The 19,619-nt window shown below is 46.2% G+C and overlaps 1 protein-coding gene across 3 annotated transcripts in view; it reads left to right on the forward strand.

The window, feature by feature from the left end:
* The window catches only part of Usp20-33 (Ubiquitin specific protease 20/33), a 134,581-nt gene that overhangs the window by 81,836 nt on the left and 33,126 nt on the right, over positions 1 to 19,619 (forward strand). For all 3 annotated transcript variants that reach the window (XM_084587958.1, XM_084587957.1, XM_084587959.1), the window contains 2 exons: positions 6,922 to 6,987; positions 15,943 to 16,069. In XM_084587958.1, the coding sequence (XP_084444084.1) occupies positions 6,922 to 6,987; positions 15,943 to 16,069 (193 nt within the window). The remainder of the gene's footprint in view (positions 1 to 6,921; positions 6,988 to 15,942; positions 16,070 to 19,619) is intronic.

The raw sequence follows: 19,619 nt of genomic DNA on the forward strand, positions 1-19,619 counted from the left end.
CCGCTCACCATGAATCTACAAAAGAAATTTATTGCAGATAAATGCTCACTTATTTGCAGTAGGCAGTGATCTTCGCCTGAACACTGCATTTAACTCCATCAGCGAGAATCGCACTTTCCACACGCGACATCATTTCCACAAACTCCAGTCCGCTTCCCTGTATTCCGGAGCAGTATCGGCGCAGCAGATCGGTAGCAGCGAGGGCTTCGTGCAACGTCGGGCGAGGGCGATCGTCCTCCGGCGGCGGCTCCTCGGTCTCCTCGTTCGCACCAGATGCCAGCATGTCGGCAACAATTTCCGAGTCCAACGGGCTCGCTGTCACGGTTACGTTGTCGTCAACAGTGAGAAAATCCTCCAGGGCAACTTCTTCGGGCACAGCGTCCGGAACATCAGCGAGTTATTCCCAAAGCGTGGCAACATCGCTGTCATCTTGCACAGTGCGCGCTTCACTAGCAGCTTCTGCATCCTCTCGACATAGTCCAGCATGGTGGAAGCAGTTGCGGATTGTGGATTGCGTCACGTCTTGCCAGGCACGGTTAATCATTTCTATTGCGGCCAGCAAATTAATCTTGAGCTCGTCGTTAACCCGCAATTTCACCAACAGCCGCTCAACGACGCGTTTCCTGTAGCCCAGCTTGAAAGCGCGGATGATCCCCTGATCGAGGGGCTGCAAAACCGCTGTTGCGTTCGGTGGCAGGAAACAAAGCTCGATGTTCTTGAGCGTGACGCCGCAGTGGTGCGCAGAACAGTTATCGAGGAGGAGGCAAATCTTTCGCCCGCTCGTTGCAAGTTCCTCGTCCCAGCCACGCAGCCACGCTTCGAACAACGTTCTGGTCATCCAGGCCTTAGAATTTGAGTTGTATGTGACTGGGAGTGAAGTGCATCCTCGCAGGCACATAGGAGACTTGAACTTGCCTATGACAAGCGGCCGCAGCTTTGATGAACCGTCCATGTTTGTCGTGAGAAGAACGGTGACTCGGGCCTTATTCAATTTGCCGCCATGGCACTTCTCATTCTTTAGCGCCAAGGTTCTGCTCGGCAGCAGTTGCCAAAACAAGGCAGTCTCATCGGTGTTAAAAATATTGCACGGTTCGTATCTCTCCGTGACAGCACGCCACACGTCTTGCACCCACTTTTCAGCACTCTCAGCGTTCACTGCTTGGCTTTCACCTGCAACCACCTTCCCGGTGATGGAGTAGCGGTCTTTAAATCGTTGGAGCCAACCACTGCCCGCTGTAAACCCCTCGACGTCCAGGACGAAGGCAAAATCTTTTGCCTTCTGTTGTAGCATGGGGCCAGAGACCGGCAGATTTCGCGCGCGAACGTCCAAGAACCATTGGTACAGCGCTTTCTCTACTTGGTCGTAAGCCGGCTTGCGGTGGCGAAAGCCGTCACCATTTGGTCGTTCCTGTGCATTGCCTCTGATGGCCGACTGGTTTTTCAAAATGGTGCTTAACGTGCTCCGCGGAATCTTGAAATGCGCGGCAACGTCAGACTTTTTTTCGCCGCGGCCAACGCGGCGAATTATCTCCAGCTTGTCGGAAAGCGGTAGGGCACGCCGCTGCTTCGTCGTCATCTTGCAGGATGTAGCGCCGGAATGCAAGCCAGCAGCAACGTAGGCACGTCCGGAATCGTGAGGATAGCAGCAGCACGACTTGCAAACGCGAACAAAGAAAGCTCCGAGGATGCGGGAAAGTTCGCCACTGACGCGTTCGTTGTTCGGAGGCTGCCTTCCCTTCGCCCGAACTTGAAACCAGTTCTGGCCGGTGTTGCTTCTTTCTCGAAGCGCAATAGGTCCGGAGCTGCTCGAACATCTTTGATCACATGGTAGGCAGCTGCCGAATAGGAGCGCTGCAAAGAGAGGCTGGCCGATGGCGCGGATTTTAAAGGCTACTCACGCTACTCCGGGCGACGGCCGCGCATGCGTACAGGAGGGTCCCTCGTGGAAGCTGCTGTAGAGAGCCCCTCCTGCGTTTTACGGAAGTGTGGCATCGGCGCAGAAGCAGCAGAAGCACCCTATCGGGCGCGTGATGACGTATGCGCTGTGTGAGACCTTAGGGAACGGAGCCGTCGCCAATCCCCCTTCCATCTGACAACGGCATGCGCTAGAAGTATTGCGGCCCGGCAGCGTGGGCTGCCCGGAGAGAACTCGGAGCCGGCACAAAGGCCCGCCCGTTGGCGGGCGTTTGGCGACCGATCGCGCGCGCTGAGTTCGTTATATCCGATGTGTAGTTCGTTATAAAAAATACATTTTATATGCATAATGCTAGCGGAAATTCGAGTGTTCGATATAAAACATAATTCGCTCTATCCGAGTTCGTTATATTCGGGTTTGACTGTACAGCCACCGCAATCACCCGATTCTGTCATTCTTCTTTCCTTCCGTTCCCTCGCAAAGGTTTTTCACTCTCCTGCCCGAGGTCTTCTAGCCTCCGCAAGACAAATTCTCCTTCCTCCTCCGCGTTTGGCGGGAGGTGGGGCGTGGCACTCCGTGAGCGCAAAAAAAAAAAAAACGGCCGAGGGAGCGCGCGCCGCTGGATTCAGTCTGGCCGTGGCGAGGGAAAAGCGCGCAGCGAGCGGTAGACACCCATCCTTCTCCCGTCAGTCAGCGAGACGGACCAATGGACGTCGTTCGCGGTACGTACGTCATTACTGTGGCCCGTCGGGCCAGCGCAGAAAACGGGGAAGCTGGCTTCCCAAAGGAGAGCATGAGTGAGCTTTGAATTGTATTTTCGATGCTTTGCGGCGCGCGTGTCACTGTAGCATTTTGCACAGACTATCTCCGGTACCTGATCGAAACACTGGGCTCTCTTGCTTAAAAGTTTAGGTAGTCACTATCATCGCTACATATTCTTCTAAGCCGTGTCGCCTGTCCTACAAATATTCCTTGCTTGCAATGTTTTGGATGATGACTCGTAAAATCTAGGTATTGTTGCTTATCCGTTGGCTTTCTGTACAAAGAAGTTTTAAGTTTTCCATTTTCCATTGACACCGTGGTGTCAAGAAAGTCTACTTTTAATTACGACGACTGACAAGTGAATTTAATGCTAGTGTGATGATTATTAAGATGCGAGACGAATGACTGAAGTGATTCTGATCCATGCTGCCATATCATGAAAATATCGTCAATATAGCGAAGGTATATAAGTGGCTTTTCCGGGAATGAATTTAGTATATTGGATTCTAGAACTCCATTAATATATTCGTGTAAGTCGGCGCGAATGGTGTACCCATGCTGGTTCCAAATATCTGCAAATAATAGGATGAATCGAACTCGAAATAATTTAAAGTTAGGCCTAGTTCAAGAAGCGAGAAATAAACTTCAGGGGCATGCGGATGGTGGTTGTTAATTAATACTTAGGAGTGGGCATCGATACCTTCATTGATAGGAATATTAGTGTAGAGTGCCGCGACGTCAAGAGTGACAAGTATACAATCATCTGCAAGGTTGGTGGTGTTATTAATACGCTCAATAATTCGAAGAAAGTGAGGTGTGTCCTGCACAAATGAAGGAAGGTGGGTCGGGAGGTCTGCTAGATAGTGATTTAGAAATATTGAGAGGTTTTCTGTGGCCATATTATTGTTAGAAACAATTGGTCTTCCTTGTATGTCTGTGGTAAACAATGCTTCTGCAGAAACCTTATGGATCTTGCGGCAGTAGGTAAAATCGACCTGCTTGTTTGTTTGATGGCTGAAGAAATTTATCGTCCATCTCGGTAATTAGTTCCCTGGCTAATAGATCTCTTATCTTATTCAGGATGACTTCACTGAACTGTTCTGTCGGATCGGTATTTAACTTTTCGTAGTGGCAAGAGTTGTTAAGCTGTCTATATGCCTCTTTTTTGTAATTTTCAACAGGGAGAATTACTATGCTATCACCTTTGTCTGCAGGCTTGATAACGAAGTCAGTTCTAGAAGCTAGGTTGTCAAGAGTTGCTCTTTTGAGACGGATTTAATGTATAGGTCCAGTTCGGGGCTGCGCTCTGCATCAGGGAACCATGTGCTGGGGGCTCTGAGTAGGTTAGAAGTTCCCGGTACATTGTTTGGATTTTCAGCGAAGAATTCCTTAATACGCATTCTTCTTGCAAATTCAGTTATATCTCGGTGAAGTTCATATTCATTAAAGCTGTTATTCGTTGGACAGAAGGTCAGGCCTCGCCTTAGAATCTGTTTATCACTATCGCTTAGAGATTTAGAAATGTCAGTGATGTTGCTATCATCTATGTCCTGTCTTGTAGGTGATATCCGTTGTTGTGAAACTGCAGGAAGTATTCTTCACTTGCAAGGTGTGTCATTATCTGCCGACAGCTGATCCCTTCTGATCCCTTCCCAGCTGATCCACAGCTGATAGCCTGTCCTTTTGTAAGGTGTATCTGCACCAAACCCGCTTAAGTGGTGACTAATCACCTGCCCGGTATTATAGTTTTTCCTGGTACTGCCGCTTTTACTTCTGCAGGCCACAGAATCCCTGGTTCCAGGCTGCTAAATACATAGTGAAGAATTTTTTTTTCTTTTTTTTTTTCTTCTTTCTTGCACTTCATGACCCACTTTCTTCTCACTCATCCTCTCCTCCCCACTCCTTCACACCTACTTTCTTTGCACCCACTTTCCCCTCCCAGCTTTTCTTCTTTGGAAGCAGAAGCGTATTTAAACCCCTGCCAGTGATGATCGCTATGCCCGGACGAAGACAAGTCCACTTGTCGAAACGTTGGCTCATCTGCAAACTGAGGCGTACCCCATTTACCCTTGTTCAGTTCTTCCTCATACCGTGCAAACCAGCTTCTTCCTTTCGTTCTACCTGTTTATAAGGTAGTCGCATAATGAACCCACTCGCAAAATCCTCCCCCCCACGACCATGCTTGTTGCGAAATGAAATGTCGAGTATATCAACCATAATATAGAGACTCATTCCTTCAGAACGTCATTAACTGTCCTTTGCCTATATCTAAAGTACGGCATTCTTTTAGTAATATGACTGTCATGGGGTCGAGAAATAGTATTATCATCCAAATTATGTGTCATCGTAAACAAACAAAATCCATATGCTGCAGCGCGGGGAAGTTCAGGCTGGGTGTCACCAATAACCGCTCCCCGTGCATAGAGGGGGACTTGTGTTTACAGAGACAGAACCGTGCGTAGTGTGCACACCAACGCAAAACATGGCTAGTGATTCTCGAGTCGATGTGCGGACAACGCTAAGTGCTAGAGTTTGTGGGTGCAGCTCAAGCATTCGCATTATCAGTACTGACAAAGGGGGGGAGGGGGGGGGGTTATATTCAGAACGTTCAAAGTTCTGTATACTTTCACCTAGGAATTTCACAAATAAGTGTCATCTTGAAATTCGTATGGGGTGTGTTCGTATCACGTTGTACTGTTACGCGGACCCAGCGAAACAACTTGAGCGGCAACACGCAAGTTTTATGTCACAGTTAAGGACGACAGGTATCGACGTGGAAAAAAAAAAAGTAGAGAGCACCCTTTGATGTACGATAGCAATACCAATCTTTCCATCTAACTGAAGCAGATTCATTCTCTCATTTTCTATCCTTTCCCCTCTTCTCTGAAGGCAAAGAGGGGGAATTCTCCTTTTTACATTTCGCTGTCTGGCAATTGGGACCTCTAATGCAAAGGCATTAAAAAAAATTGCGGCTGATTTGCATAGTTAATCAAGTGCGAAGTAGGTGCGTAGCACTGCTTCACCGTTGCACTTCAGTATGCCAAGCACGGCAAACCTGCGCCGCAGTGCCTGACGGCCCGGCTTCATTCATTGCGACGCAAAGCAAATGCGCGACGCAGCCGCGCCCTCAGCTTTGCTTGCATCATCTTCAGAAATGAGCGAAAACAGGTACAATGCACTTCTCTTTACAATGCACTTCTCTCTGGCCTAAAGGTCTGGGGTGGGATCATAGTGGGGGGAGAAAGCGAGAAGAGATAAGGAAACGTGCTTGAAGGCAAGCGCCAGTTAAGGCACGAAGGTGAGCACAAGCAGCTTCACGCCGTGGCGAGTGGCTCGGAGCTGAGGTCCAGAGAGCACCGCGCGTGTGTGTCTGCTGTCCGTAAAGGCTGAGGAGTGAGTGATGCGAGGGGGGAGATGCTGAAGTTGAGGACGCACGAGCAACACACGACTGCTCACTCCGGAGTAAGACACGCTTGCGAATCGCTGCCCAGTGACGGCTGCCATGTTTGCAACTGGCACGCTGCTCTCTCACTGTCTTACTCTCTCAGTGGGTGCATCTATGCAGCCACTCTGCCCCCTCAGTGTTAAGTCGCGTGATGCGGGCTTCGCCACTTTCGTTTCCTCCTCTTCAAGTTCACGGAGAGAAGGATGGACAGAGAGAGAGCGGCTTCCGCTGCAGCTGTGTGGCTGCTCCGCCTCCTCAATGCTGAGCTGCGCAACGCGCGTGTCGCCACCTTCTCTTTCTCCACTTCTAGTTCACGAGGAGAGAAAGAGAGAGTAAGCAGCTTCGGACTGATATCGGTGAAAACCGTGAGTGCAGCTAGTAGTGCTACGCACTAAAATGCAGTTAAAGTTGTTGTTATGGAAAATACATGGGGGAGAAAGAAAAGTCAGAAAAGAAACTTGACCAATGCTGTCTCGACGCAGGGTCACTTGAACTTGTGGTAGGCTATCCATTTCCTGCAGTAATGCGTACGGCAGTAAATGCTCTGTTTGCAGCTATGTGCAAGGTCATGTCATTTACTGTTTTCATCTAACACGTTTTTATACAATCTGAGCATGTGTTCTTCTTGGAAGCACTTCCGATAAAAACTGTTAATGGATATTCAAAGTCCATTGAAATTCATCTCAGAGGGAGCCTGCTCTCTGTACATGTTGCAGATTTGTGCTCAGTGGCTAACTAGTAGTAACTAGTAACTATTTCTAAGTGATCTTTGTGCTCTGGTCATTGTGCCATTTTTCAGAGTGTTCACGGACTGCCACAAGCTATGACCTAATGGCTGTCATCTGCCATCACGGAACTGCTGGCTGTAAGTCTCTTTGTAACGCTTCCCACGTTCGCTGAATTCCATAGCGGAGATAACCTTTACTATTCCTGTTTGCCTGGAATGCTATGAATATAGATTGTGAACACCATGGATCTAGTCACGGTAAAACTTTATCAAGGAAGGCAAAGAAAATTTCACGGGCAGAAATTAGTCAGTGCCATTTTGAGGGAGAAACGTAATTCAAAACTGGTCTGGTTTCTTGAAAATGATATCCAGCTATTCTTTGCACCAGTGACTTGCAGCGGGTATCCTGCTGAATCGCAGAGTGTCACAAAAGACTAATGATCAAGGAAATTGATTAGTATTTTTATGTATTTAACCTCTTTGTGCACCAGCCCCGAGAGGCACCTCAAAGAGTATAGACCAGAGCACGGAGAGTAAATTACTGTAGCGGAATCGGCGATGGCGATGACGATACGGCAGCAGCAGCACCCTTTGCGCGGCTCCGAATGCGATGACGATAGTGCTCATTTCCTTCCATTTTCGCTGCATATGTCGAGTCTTCACGTCATTGTCTTCTTAATATTTTATCTTTTATTGAATATTCAGTCAAATTTTCGTGGTAAACACCTACCGGGTGGCGATAAAGCCATCGTTGTATCTGATGTACCACCGATAATCGATCGTTATGTCTGGTTTATTTTTACATAGAGGCAATAGGAAAACTGATAAATTTCAAGAATTTGGTCGTTATAAGCAATATATCGCTATATCTGGTATTTGTTATAAGTGGACTGCACTGTATTGAATGCTTTAGTGTGCTCCAGGCAGCAGACATTTGCAGCGCCATGTACAGTCTTTGTCAAAAGTTTACGGCCCAAGGATTTTTGTTCTAAGCCCAGTAACTAGGCTCGTAAAACAGCTCCAGTGTTCAAATCTCGCAGATGACAAATCTCGCCCTCATTCTGCTCTAGCTTACATTCATATTCCAGTATTGCTGCTAGCAGCCGTGTTGCAGTGCTTAGAAGCAAACCTCTTGGGCCGTATACTTTTGACAAAGACTGTACATATCCAGCTTCGTTTCTCGTCCAGTTTCACAGTTGAAGAACAGCCACTCAATTAAGGGGAGACGCGAGTCTTAGGACGGTCGAAAATGGTAAAAAAATCGATTTTGAGAAACACCCATTTTCTGAAGGTTTAACCTTTCGAGCACCGGCACTCAAATTATTAACACTGAAGTCGGTCAGCAAATTCGATAAAATCGGTTTTCAAAACATTACGGCAGCCGCGAAATGCCCCCTGAGAAGAGAAAATTTGTTCGAAATTCCCGCGTGCGCCGCGGCCGTTCCAGCTGGCCGATCGCCGCCATCTTGGGCTTAGTTTGAAGTTGTTTTCTTTGTGTGCAATTTGTGCTATCTCAAAATGGCGTCGCTCAAGCGGTATGGTTGCGAGTGCCGGTTTTCCGAAGGCCGTTTATGTTCTCTGATTGGCTGTCACTACTCTACGCGGAGCCGACGCACTGTGTTGAGCGGTCGGCACAAAGTCCGTTTTGTCGGGAAAGTAGGCGACCCAACGCGAGTTTCACCATGGCCTCAGCGTGGAATGCGATGCCAGTACAAAGTTTGCGATTGTGGACATGAAAGCGTTAGCAACTTCATTGCGCACACGAAGCGCGGAACCTGCGGCGAGATTGCGAAGATGCGAGCGGTCAATGGCACGAGCGTCACAACAGAGCTTTTCGGGGCCACCCAACTGTTTGCCACAGGCCCCCTTGGCATGGGACCGCTAGTTCCCTCAAGAAACCGTTTGCAGGGCTCAAGATATTATCCTTGGAGCTGGACATCCTAGCCCCGTGCTCTTGTCGGCTTTTTAAAAAAAAAAAGCTTTTTTTTTTTTATAATTTCGTCATGTACACATCTTCAAAACTTTTAGGAAATGTTTCATTGGATGGAATAAGACACTTCTTGTTTTGCTTTGCAGGGGGACCAGATAAGGAACACTGAAATAAAATCCACACTTGAAGATTTCTCCCAAAATTTTCTGCAGTCAGAGTCAGAACTTCAAATGCGATTTTCTCAACTTCATATTTTTTGCAACATGACTAGCCTTACGAAACTTTTCATTAAGTTCTTGTGGTACAATTTTAACAAGTCTTACACCGTTCCATTCAGGAAGAACTGAACTGTGGAGCTATGCTATTTTTATGTTGCTAGGTTGAACATATCAAATTGGAGGGAGAGTAATGTCAGCTCATTTAAAAATTATGGGGCATCAACATAATTGGACATTTTTATATGGTAACGCACCTCAGTGATAATATAAACAGCATAGCTCCACATGGCAGGTCTTTGACTACAGCTACATTTTAATCAGAGCCAAATAATATTGAGGGAAAGTGTCTTAATCACCCGTAAGAAATGACTGACCTAATTAGGCATCAGTTATGTTTCCATAGTATGAGAACTAATTGAGATACAGTAAAACAAATTATATTTTTAAAAACAGCAGGAAGAAATACATATACACACCAAATTTCCGCTGTGATATCTCTAATAATAAAAAAAATATTGAAGACCAGTGTCTCCCCTTAATAACCTCGTGCGGTAAGCTCACTTCAGGCTAAGCATCACACCCTGGTCGAGAGGTTGTAGAACAAACGTGCAATTCGTAGGGAAAAAAACCTATCTTCGTGTTAGTCAGCTTGACTTCGTTGGAGTGATGCGCTGAACAATTGTCCAGAAGCAAACAAACTTTCCGACCCTGCCGCTTTGTCACGGTCAAATGCCACCACCCATTTGGTGAAAATAGCACGGGTCATCCATGACTTTTTGTTCGCAGTGTACTGCACAGGTATGCAATGGCTTCCCTTGAAACAGCGTGTGGCCTGGCGCTTTTTCCGATAACTAATAACGGACGCTTATCCGAGCCATCCATTTACCGTGTTTGCCGCCGTGACAGCGCCACCCCTGGTCGGCAACACCTCATAGAACAGCCTGGTCTTATTGGCGTTGTAGACGTCTGCCGGTGCATAGTCGCCTAAAATGCCGGCCACATTGCTCACCTTCTAAGCAGTCGCTCTGTGAACGTCTGCCGATATCGATTCGCCGCACAGCACTTTTTGACGATGTTATGGCGGGCCTTGAAACAGTTCTGCCAGCCAATGCTGTCTTTAAAATTGTCAATGCCAAGTAGACACGCATAGTTCACGGCTTTCTGCTGGACGATGCTTCCGCTTAGGGGGAAGTTCCTGGCTCGTGCTTCAACGAACCACGCATACACTGCTTTTCCCAGCACTTCATAGAGTGGCTTGCATAGCCTTCTTGTGCTTCGAGGGCATGCCTGAAGTGTCTCCTTTATGTTTTCTTTTTTTCCGAGTACTGTGGATAGCGAACGTGCAGCAATTCCAAAGTCTTCAGCGATGGCTGCTTTCTACCTTCTGCTTTCTGCTTGTGCGATGATTTGTGCTTTCTGCTCGAGCAAAAGGATTTTGCGCTTTTTCGCTTGCGTTGACATCGTGTCCCTCAGATGAAAGCTGGTTGTCGTCGTAGACACTGGCAGTGAGTGACACGACCATGAAACAAGGCCAAAATGGCGGAACTGATGGAAATACAATCACGGGGTTATGTGCTGACTGTGGCTTTGGATTTGACTTGGGACTTTTGTCTAGCCAGTAAAACGTGTTTTAGTTTTGATTATGCTCGCGAAAATTTCGTTGAAGCGAAAACGCGCCGCAAAACTGGTTCGTTGTTCAGAAAAATTTACAGCAATAATTCCTATGGGATACTGATGGGGAATAAAAGAAATTCTTCCTTGTCACGGTATTCCTTGTGGCGGAATTCAAGTGTACTTTAAGTTTTTTTTCGTATGTTGCGTGTAAAGGCCGCACCCCAAAAAATTGACCCTCGAATCTGGGGGGAAAAATGCGGCCCTTACACACATTTACCATATTTACTCGCATAATGCTCGCACTCGCGTAATGCTCGTACACCTAACATTGGGCGTCAAATATCGGAGTTTTTTTTTTTTTCCTCGCATAATCATCGCACCACCAATATTACCACCGCGAGAGTCATCTGCTAGTAGTAACAAGCGCCATCTTTAGAGCGCTACTGAACCTAGTTGGCCTCGTTGTGTGCATGTGCTACCAGGCGGCGACAGCGTGCTCGGGTGCATCATCATCAGTTATGCTCGTCTTTTTTTACCTCCATGATGATCATGGTCTCCATTTGGCGAGGTGTCTCCGCGTCTCGTTGTCATTATTCCTTCGTTCTGTCCGTGTTACTTGCTTTGTTCCACCATCTACCGTGTTCATGGTGCCGCATCGCGGTGGGGCGGTATGCAAGTTATACAGCTGCTTTTAAGCTGAAAGCTTTCGAGTACGGGCTACAGCATAGCAACCGCGCTGCTAGCAGGCGCTTCGGCGTCAACGAGTTCTGCGTAGTGCGCTACTGGAGACAGCGATTGCAGTGTCGATACAGACTCGAATCAAGTCTCTGATCGAGAGTAGAACTGTATGGTCTGCTGTGAGCATTATACCACGGAACGCGGGGAGTGATGATGAGGCTGCGTGCTGTAAATAAAGCGCTTTAGCAATTTGTACTTTTGGTGACCCTGTACTTTTATAACAAAGGTATGTTCTGCTTGAAAGTAATGTTATGGTTATATTTACAATAGCTGACCTAAGAATCCCAATTCGCACCTATTTAAATTTGCTTTTAGCACTCCAAAACATTGGCTCGAAATTTTCCCTGCATATTACCGCACCCCCCAAATTAGCATCAATTTTCTGCAAAAAAAAGTGCAAGCATTATGCGAGTAAATACGATATATGGTGTTAAAGCTGTGACTTTCCCAATTTTATATACACGCCCAATGATATGCCATGTACTAGCAAAAGAAAGAAACCTTTGCAGTATGTAATACAATATACTTTGCGTGGTGTGTGCAAAAATCTGTCAGTCTCCACCTCACAAACGCGCAATGCTGCAGCTAGCTGTCTATAAACACTTTGCATTCGCGCTCATTCTCTGATGTTTCTGTTTTTATTTCAGCAGGGCAAAAAAAGTAGGTAGCATCAGATCAGCTCAGCTGGAGCAGCAAGAAAGTGTCATGTTTTAAACTGGCATTCCGATTCCAATTCACTCATGATCAGCAACACCAACCAGTCACGAAATTCTACGTCACGGTTTGATGTTGCCTATCATAACAGAGTCAACACAACGCTGTCAACTGTTAAAAAAATAAAGATGCCTTTTCTTGTAGCTCCAGGCCAGCTGATCTAATGCTAATTTTTTCTTCTGCCCTGCTGAAGGAAAAACGGAGCCATCAGGGGATGAGCACAAATGTGACATATTTTCGTGCAGTTGCGGCATTGCGTCTGCTGATGAGGTGCAGGTTATTACAGATGTTTGCAGACATCACACGAAGGTATTATATTTTACGTACTGCAAGGGTTTTGCTACAGCATGGTATATTAATGGGCATGCATATGAAATTAGGAAAAGTCACAGCAGCAGTAGCTTTGCGTAGAAAGTTATCATGCCCTTACCCGAACCATCCGCTCCTCTTGTGGACGCTTTGCATGCCTCTGCCATCGCGAGATGTGCAACACAGTCTTACTGTGAGGCTGAAATGAACATTAGACGATTTTACGAGCGCCCAGTCGCGAAAACTTCAAAGAAACGTAAAAGTGCGAGTGCGACACATATCCATGGCCGCCTTGTTTGGCAGTCCAGAGCCGTCGTTCTGCTACGGCACCGAATGAGGCGCTACAGCGCTCTCAAAATGGCGGTGTTCAATTTACCCGCCGTGCTCTGGTCTATACGCTAATGATGACAGTCGTAACCAGGACCATTCTATAGAAGTGCAGGTCATTCATTCCCATTTGATCCGCTTTATTTTTTTTTTAAGTGCCCCACTACAGTGCCTCAGTGGTAAGGGCACGAGTCTCATCCCGACTGAGGAGGCCTCGTTTCAATGCAGGCAAACACAAGGTACCCGTGTACTGTACGGTGCGATGTCAGTGCATGTTAAAGGAAACGAAGTCTTCAAGGTTAACCCGGAGCCCTCCACTACTGCTCTTTTTCATAGCCAGTATTGCTTTGGGTCATCCAAAAAACAGCGCGAACAAACGGGGACGAAAGGAAGAAACCACAGGAATGCGCTGTTTTTTGGATGATGTATCACCAACTTGCCCGCTTAACTATCCTGTTGCTTTGGGTAAAACCCCATACTAGGCACTCTTTACTGTATAACTATTTTTATTATATGTCTTTGCTATAAAAGAAAAAGTGCAGTTTGTGGAAGGCTAAATGTGATCTCAATTTCACTTTAACATATCAGAGTTCACTATTGGCGTAGCCTTAAGGAGCAGGCATAAGAGTGACGCTCATGTAGAGTTGTACACGAGGTCTTTGTGGGTTTTGAGAGTCCTGGAATTTTTGGCGGTCTCTGAAAAAATTTGGATTTCAGGTCTACTGAAGACGCCTGTTGTGAGAGAATGCGTGAACCCTGTATGCTTAGTTTCTCTTGCATAAAAATGCGTGTGATGTGGAGAATTCCAGTGAAAGATTTGAATCGGGGAGCACAAACAAGCAAAATTCGTATGCAGAAGCATGGCGAGTGCATTCATAGCAGATCGATCCCTTTGCCACTGGTGGGATTTATTTTTGAATGCGTGGCACTGCCGCTCACTGTTCCGGTCCGTGCTGCGCGCCTGGCGGTCACGGCATCGGCGCTGTGTGAGCGACGCTTCGTGCACAAGAGTGCCGGTTCCAGCCCACAAATTGTATCATCCATTATGATGTTGTAGAGTGTTCAGAGCACCAAAAGTCCCGCACGTTGTACTCAGTGTTGTCTGACTAGGAAATTTTACAAATTCTTATCCATGGTGATGATCCATTATGATGTTGTAGAGTGTTCAGAGCACCAAAAGTCCCGCACGTTGTACTCAGTGTTGTCTGACTAGGAAATTTTACAAATTCTTATCCATGGTGATGATGCCTTCAAGATACTTCTGTATCCTCTTGAGACCCAGGCGCATTGGGTATCGCAATTTTTCGTAGACTTTCAGAATAAATCAGCAGGGATTACAAGGGTGAAAAGTGTTAACTATTTCCTCTATAGCAGTGGCTGTTTCAGCTCAGTATAAGATTCAGTTTATTGGAGAGAAAAATCATCGTTTGCTCTCATCAATTTATTGAAAATGTGAAAGCCTTACACCCTTTTGTAACACCTTTTATGTAACACCTTTTATGGGCCTTTAAGGTAATGAAATAAAATGAAAAAAAAAATGCATAAAAGGTCGAAGTAAATGCTAGAGAGATTCTGAAAAAAAAAAAAAAAGTTTAGGTGTAGAATGGTGATGTTCAGCGCCGTGGCATCGGTGCACCTGCCGGAGAGACAAGTACTGTTTCTAGTGTGTGCACATAATTTCAGGGCGTAACTTTGTTTTATATGTCAAGGTTAACAATAATGCGAATGCACGTAAGTTGCAACAGTGTAATTGCATCAGTGCAGCATTGATAACTCCAATAGGTGCCAATTTGTTATACAACCTGGTTTTATGAGGATGAATATCTTGGCTTCGGAGTCCTAGCTCGAAAACTAATTATCAATGCCTATATTGCAGTAACTTTGTTGCCATTGTTGTTTTCGAAAGATTTGGCCCATTGCCTTGATGTGTTGCAACAGAAGCAGCCTTGGTGGCTGTCTGCCACTGTGACTGGTTTGATAAAACATGTCGGGCAATCAGAATTGGGCACAATTTTAAACGAATTTTTCAGGAATATGACTACCGTATTTACTCGCATAATGATCGCACTTTTTTTTTTTTAAATACTGACGCAAATTTCGTGGTGCGATCATTACGCGGGGTAAATTTTCTACAAAAAATTTTTGAGCACCGAAAACGCAAACAAGTTGCAGGTCAGACGTCTTAGAACATATATCTCGATTACAACCAAAAATAAAAGCTGAGTAAGGCTTACCTTCACAATAAACACGCACATTAAGCATCACATGGAGGGCACAATGCCCATTTATTTTTTTTCGTCAGTACTCTAATCAAAGTCTGAATCCTCGCCATCCTCGCTTTCACTGCTGCACGACTCATCGGAAACGGCAGTGTCGTCGCTGGGAGCATCTTCACAATCCCACAGGAAGTCATCTTCCGTTCCATCCAAAGCGTTAGATATGCCTATCTTCATAAAACTCTTAGCCACTACCTCGTCGGGGATACTGCTCCACGCTTCTGTGATCCACGAGCACAGCATCTCCACGGATGGCCTTCTAATCTTACCGCATCCACTCAGCATAAAGTCGTCGAACGTTGTCCTTGAACGGACCGCCGTATTCTACGGACCGGACATATTCTAGGACCGCCTCCTCAACACGAGGGAACTTGCCCGTTTTGGGTCCACGGAAAGCCCGCCGTGTCTTGTTCGTAGCCATCAGCTTCTCGCACTGCTTCTTCCGATAGCGTATCCTCATTTCGTCCACGCCGAAATGCCTACCAGCAGCGCGGTTGCCATGCTCCAGTGCATAGTCGACAGCCTTGAGCTTGAACGCGGCGGTGTAACTGGCATACCGCCCCATGGTGAAATGGCGTAAACTCGCACAAAAACACAAAGCACGCTACGACGCTGCCGAATTGCAAAATGGCGAACGCCGCAAAGCATGGAATCATGGGAACTCCAACGTTACTAGACTAGGTTGGGAACTCGTCGGAATGCATTCGCTGCGGGATGACTGCAGATCAACCACCAGGCGGCTCCATGTTTGGGGTGCGATCATTAGGCGGGGAATTTAAAAAATGGAATTTTGACCTCAAAATTCAGGGGTGCGATCATTACGCGAGTGCGATCATTATGCGAGTAAATACGGTATAATCCAGAAAATTGAACCAACTGGAAATTTATCAAGTTTCTCTTTCGTGACGTTTTCATGCAACATGTGGCACGGCTTGAAACTTATTGGGAATTCTACATTGCTTTGCAGTTGGTCACTACACGACGTACGCCCTCAACCACCTCAACGACCAGTGGTACGAGTTTGATGACCAGTATGTGACTTCAGTCGAGCCTCAGGTTGTGCAGAACTGCGAAGCCTATGTCCTGTTTTACAGGTTTGCAGTTTTCTGTTGTTTAATAGTCTTCTTTTTTCGGTAATGAGTTGAATCGCCATTATGAAAAGCCTCTTTCTCTCAATGTCTGAAGCAGTGTGAAATGTTGCTGTTCATATGATGCGACAACACTTTTATGTAGCATTCAGCATAAAGTGGTTTTTATCTGCACCCTGTCATGGCGGCTTCGTAGTTCGGGCACTCAACTGCTGTGACCAAGGATGCGAGATCAAATCCCAGTCATGGCAGCCACTTTTCGATGGAGGCGAAATGCAAGGTGCCCGTGTGCTTTGCGATGTCAGTGCGCATTAAAGAACTCCTGGTGGTTGAAATTTCCGGAGCCCTCTGCTACACCGTTTTTCATAACCCGAGTCTCGTTGGGACATTGCACTGTATAAAACCAAAACCAAGCAGTTTTGTCTCCTACAGTAGTTTTTTATGCTGTCCACTGATGGATGCCTGCATTCATTGCCATCATTCCTTGCTAATGTTACTGTAATTATTCTCGCTAATCATGAAGCTGTGGAAAAACTTATTAAGGTGGAATGATCTCTCATAAACAATTTTACGGTACACGTGGCAGAAAGTAACAGCAATAGAACCTTGGCTATGCAGCCTAGCCCAGTTATAATGTAGTCTGTAGAAATTTGAAATCTCTTCACTATATCCACAATTTTGTTATATCTGGAATATTAAACAAAAAAAAATGCAAATTTAGGTAAACTGATCTTATATCTGCTGGAAGAAGTGGTTTAGTGCTTTCTGGACACATTTCGAGAGTGCGAACTTCAAGATCGCGACCTTTATGTCATTCAGCTGCGAAACGCAGTTCTGTCCGAACTCCCGAGGAAGATTTGTGTGAACCGCTGCAGTAGTTGCTGCGGAGGAATTTCACTCCAAGTGGAAATAACGGTAACGCTCTCGCAGCCCATCTTGTTTGACCATCAAAATCAAAAACTCGCTCGAGCAGCTTTTCTCTGAAAAGTTGAGTGGTCAAACCAGACCTAATATAGCTGAAAGAGCTTTGTGCTTGTTGAAGTTTTGAAGAAGCCACATGCTGGGGGGAAGGGGGGGGGGGGGGGGGAGCTTTTTTTGTTATTTAAACCCTAGTGAGTGGAGATAAAACAGCATGAACATGCAGTGAGCACACTTAACTGCTCAAGAATGAGTTGGAGTGTACAGTATGCTTGTTGTGCACAACTGGTTGAAGTTTTGTCTGATCTTTTGCATCAGTCATCATCCGAGCTGGAGTCTGGGCTAGTGAAGTCATCTGCGGACCCTTCGCTACTGCTGTCGTTAAAAAAAATGAGAGGCTATTAACCCTGCCAATGTAGTATTGTGCTTAAGTGTCCGACTCCTCTTGACTGCCCATCCATATTTAAGGACCTTCCGACCTAATCTTAGAAGTAGGCCACCCAAATTTCGCGGATGGGCCAAGTCTGTTTTTGGGTGATGGGTTAGGTCTGTTTGGATTGGGGTAGACTCAATTCTCTCATTGAGTGAAGTCAGTTTTGGGGATAAGGCACCCAAATTTCAGGGGTAGGCAAGTCTTGCGAGAGTGAAGGAGTTTTCTCCTCCAAAATATTTGTCATTTATATTTGTCATCTCACCTCCTTTCTAGTGCACTTTTTCATGTCTTGGGTGGGCACTTGTGACTTTCTGAGAAAATTGCCAATACATGTGTGTGTGTCTGAAGTGCAATTTAAGTTTCTTACTTACACTGTAATTCATACCAGAAGTAATTTTTAGTCGTGTAGTCTGTTTATCATTCAGGTTTCACTGTTAAATTTTTTGCTAGTACTGTACATAAATACAGTCGAACCCGGATATATCGAACTCGAAGGGGATCGTGAAATAGTTCGATATATCGATAATTCGATATACAGAAATCGGCTTGTGAAGGCTTTCGATGCGAAAAAAACGATACCGTATTTGTCGCGTAATCAACCCACTCCCATAATGAATCCACCCTCAGCTTTTGCACCCGAGAATGTTTGAGGGAAAAAAAAAAAAAGTAAGGCCAGCTCGCTCACATGCAAGCGATTGAGCGATCTCAGCAACGAGCGGCAGTGACAGAGCGAAAAATTTCCAACTTGTTGGAACTGCATCCCTCTCTCCGCTGGAGCCACCGCGGCAGCTCAAAACAAGGTTTCTGTGTCGCCGCGGCAGAAATTGCAAGTGTTTTCGCTTGCATGTCGATGGCACGCGCCAGTTCGTGTCGGTTGTCTCATCCACAGCTCATTTCTTGCAGCATGTCAAGATGTTGAGCAGCGGTAACGTCACAGCGTGTTTATCTTTTGATAGCTCCTGGGGTGGGCGGGGAGCGAACTTGGCAGAGTGCCAGTGATGGCTTGATTGCACAAGCCTGGTTCGATTTATCACTCCGCGCATGGGGCGGTTGTAGTCCACTGCCACAAAATCATTGGAAAGCGTGATAGCTAAATGCTGTTTGAAGCGAAAAATGCTAAAAGCCAGTGTCATGATCGCAGCTGACCGCGTGCTCTTCTTGATTCATGCATACAAGGATAAACAAGCCCCGCAAAAAAAAAAAAAAGACTGCCGGTTCTTAACGTCTGCAGCCGCCATATCTTACGCTACGTACAGCACAACGATAAAAATAAATGGCTCTCACAAAAAAAAAAAAAAGAGAGAGAGAGATCTGCCGCTTCTTAACGTCTGCAGGCGCCATAGCCATGTCAGCCGCCGCGGGCAGAGGGCTCACAACACATGCTGGAGAAAGCATCAGACGTTCCGTCTGAAAAGGGGCTGAGCTGGCTTGGAGCATGCGTAGCGCGTGCTACTGCGAACGAAGGCTGGGAGAGAGGAAGGAGAGAGATAGCTCGGCAAAAGAATGGGCACACCCTTGCGCTTCGCTCTATCGCGTTTTTCCCCTCTCGTTACCACTGGTTCAGTCACGCACATGGCTTGCAAACATCACATGCTGACGCGCGGGAAACGATAACCGCAGATGCGCGCGCCTTTGGGGAATGGCCGCTGCGCTGCCCTAGACCAGCCGTCGCCAAACTGTCCCCTCTCATTCCTTCCGCGCGTGGCTTGAAATCGTCACGCAGCAAACGGCTGAATGTGATGCGATCGTTTTGGGGAAGGTACACTTTCCAGTGCATGGTGCGGAGTTCGATATATCAAATGACTGGTGAAATTGAGTTTGATATATGACACGGCTTTCCTATACTTTTACATGGGATTTTCAAGGGGATATTTCGTGAGTTCGATATAACCAAAATTCGATATATCCGGGTTCGACTGTAGTAGACTTGCCAAGTATTCATAGATTTCTAAAAAAAAATTTTTCAATATCTGAGCAAATATAGTAATGTACTGTATCTGATTTGAAGCTCAACAAAACTTTTAAAAGCTAATATGGTACTGGTGGAGGACAGTTTCGCAATTGCCTTTTTAATTATTACATGTATTTCACTAATGTTATTTTTACTATTTCACTTTTTTTTTTTTTTCCACTTCAGGCTTCATTAGTTGATCACATATGGTGTAATGACTGGTGTGCTATGGGCGCACCTGTGAGCATTTAGAG

This window comes from Amblyomma maculatum, chromosome 1 (genome assembly GCF_055883805.1).
Source record: "Amblyomma maculatum isolate TAMU_Amacu chromosome 1, ASM5588380v1, whole genome shotgun sequence".
NCBI lineage: Eukaryota > Metazoa > Arthropoda > Arachnida > Ixodida > Ixodidae > Amblyomma > Amblyomma maculatum.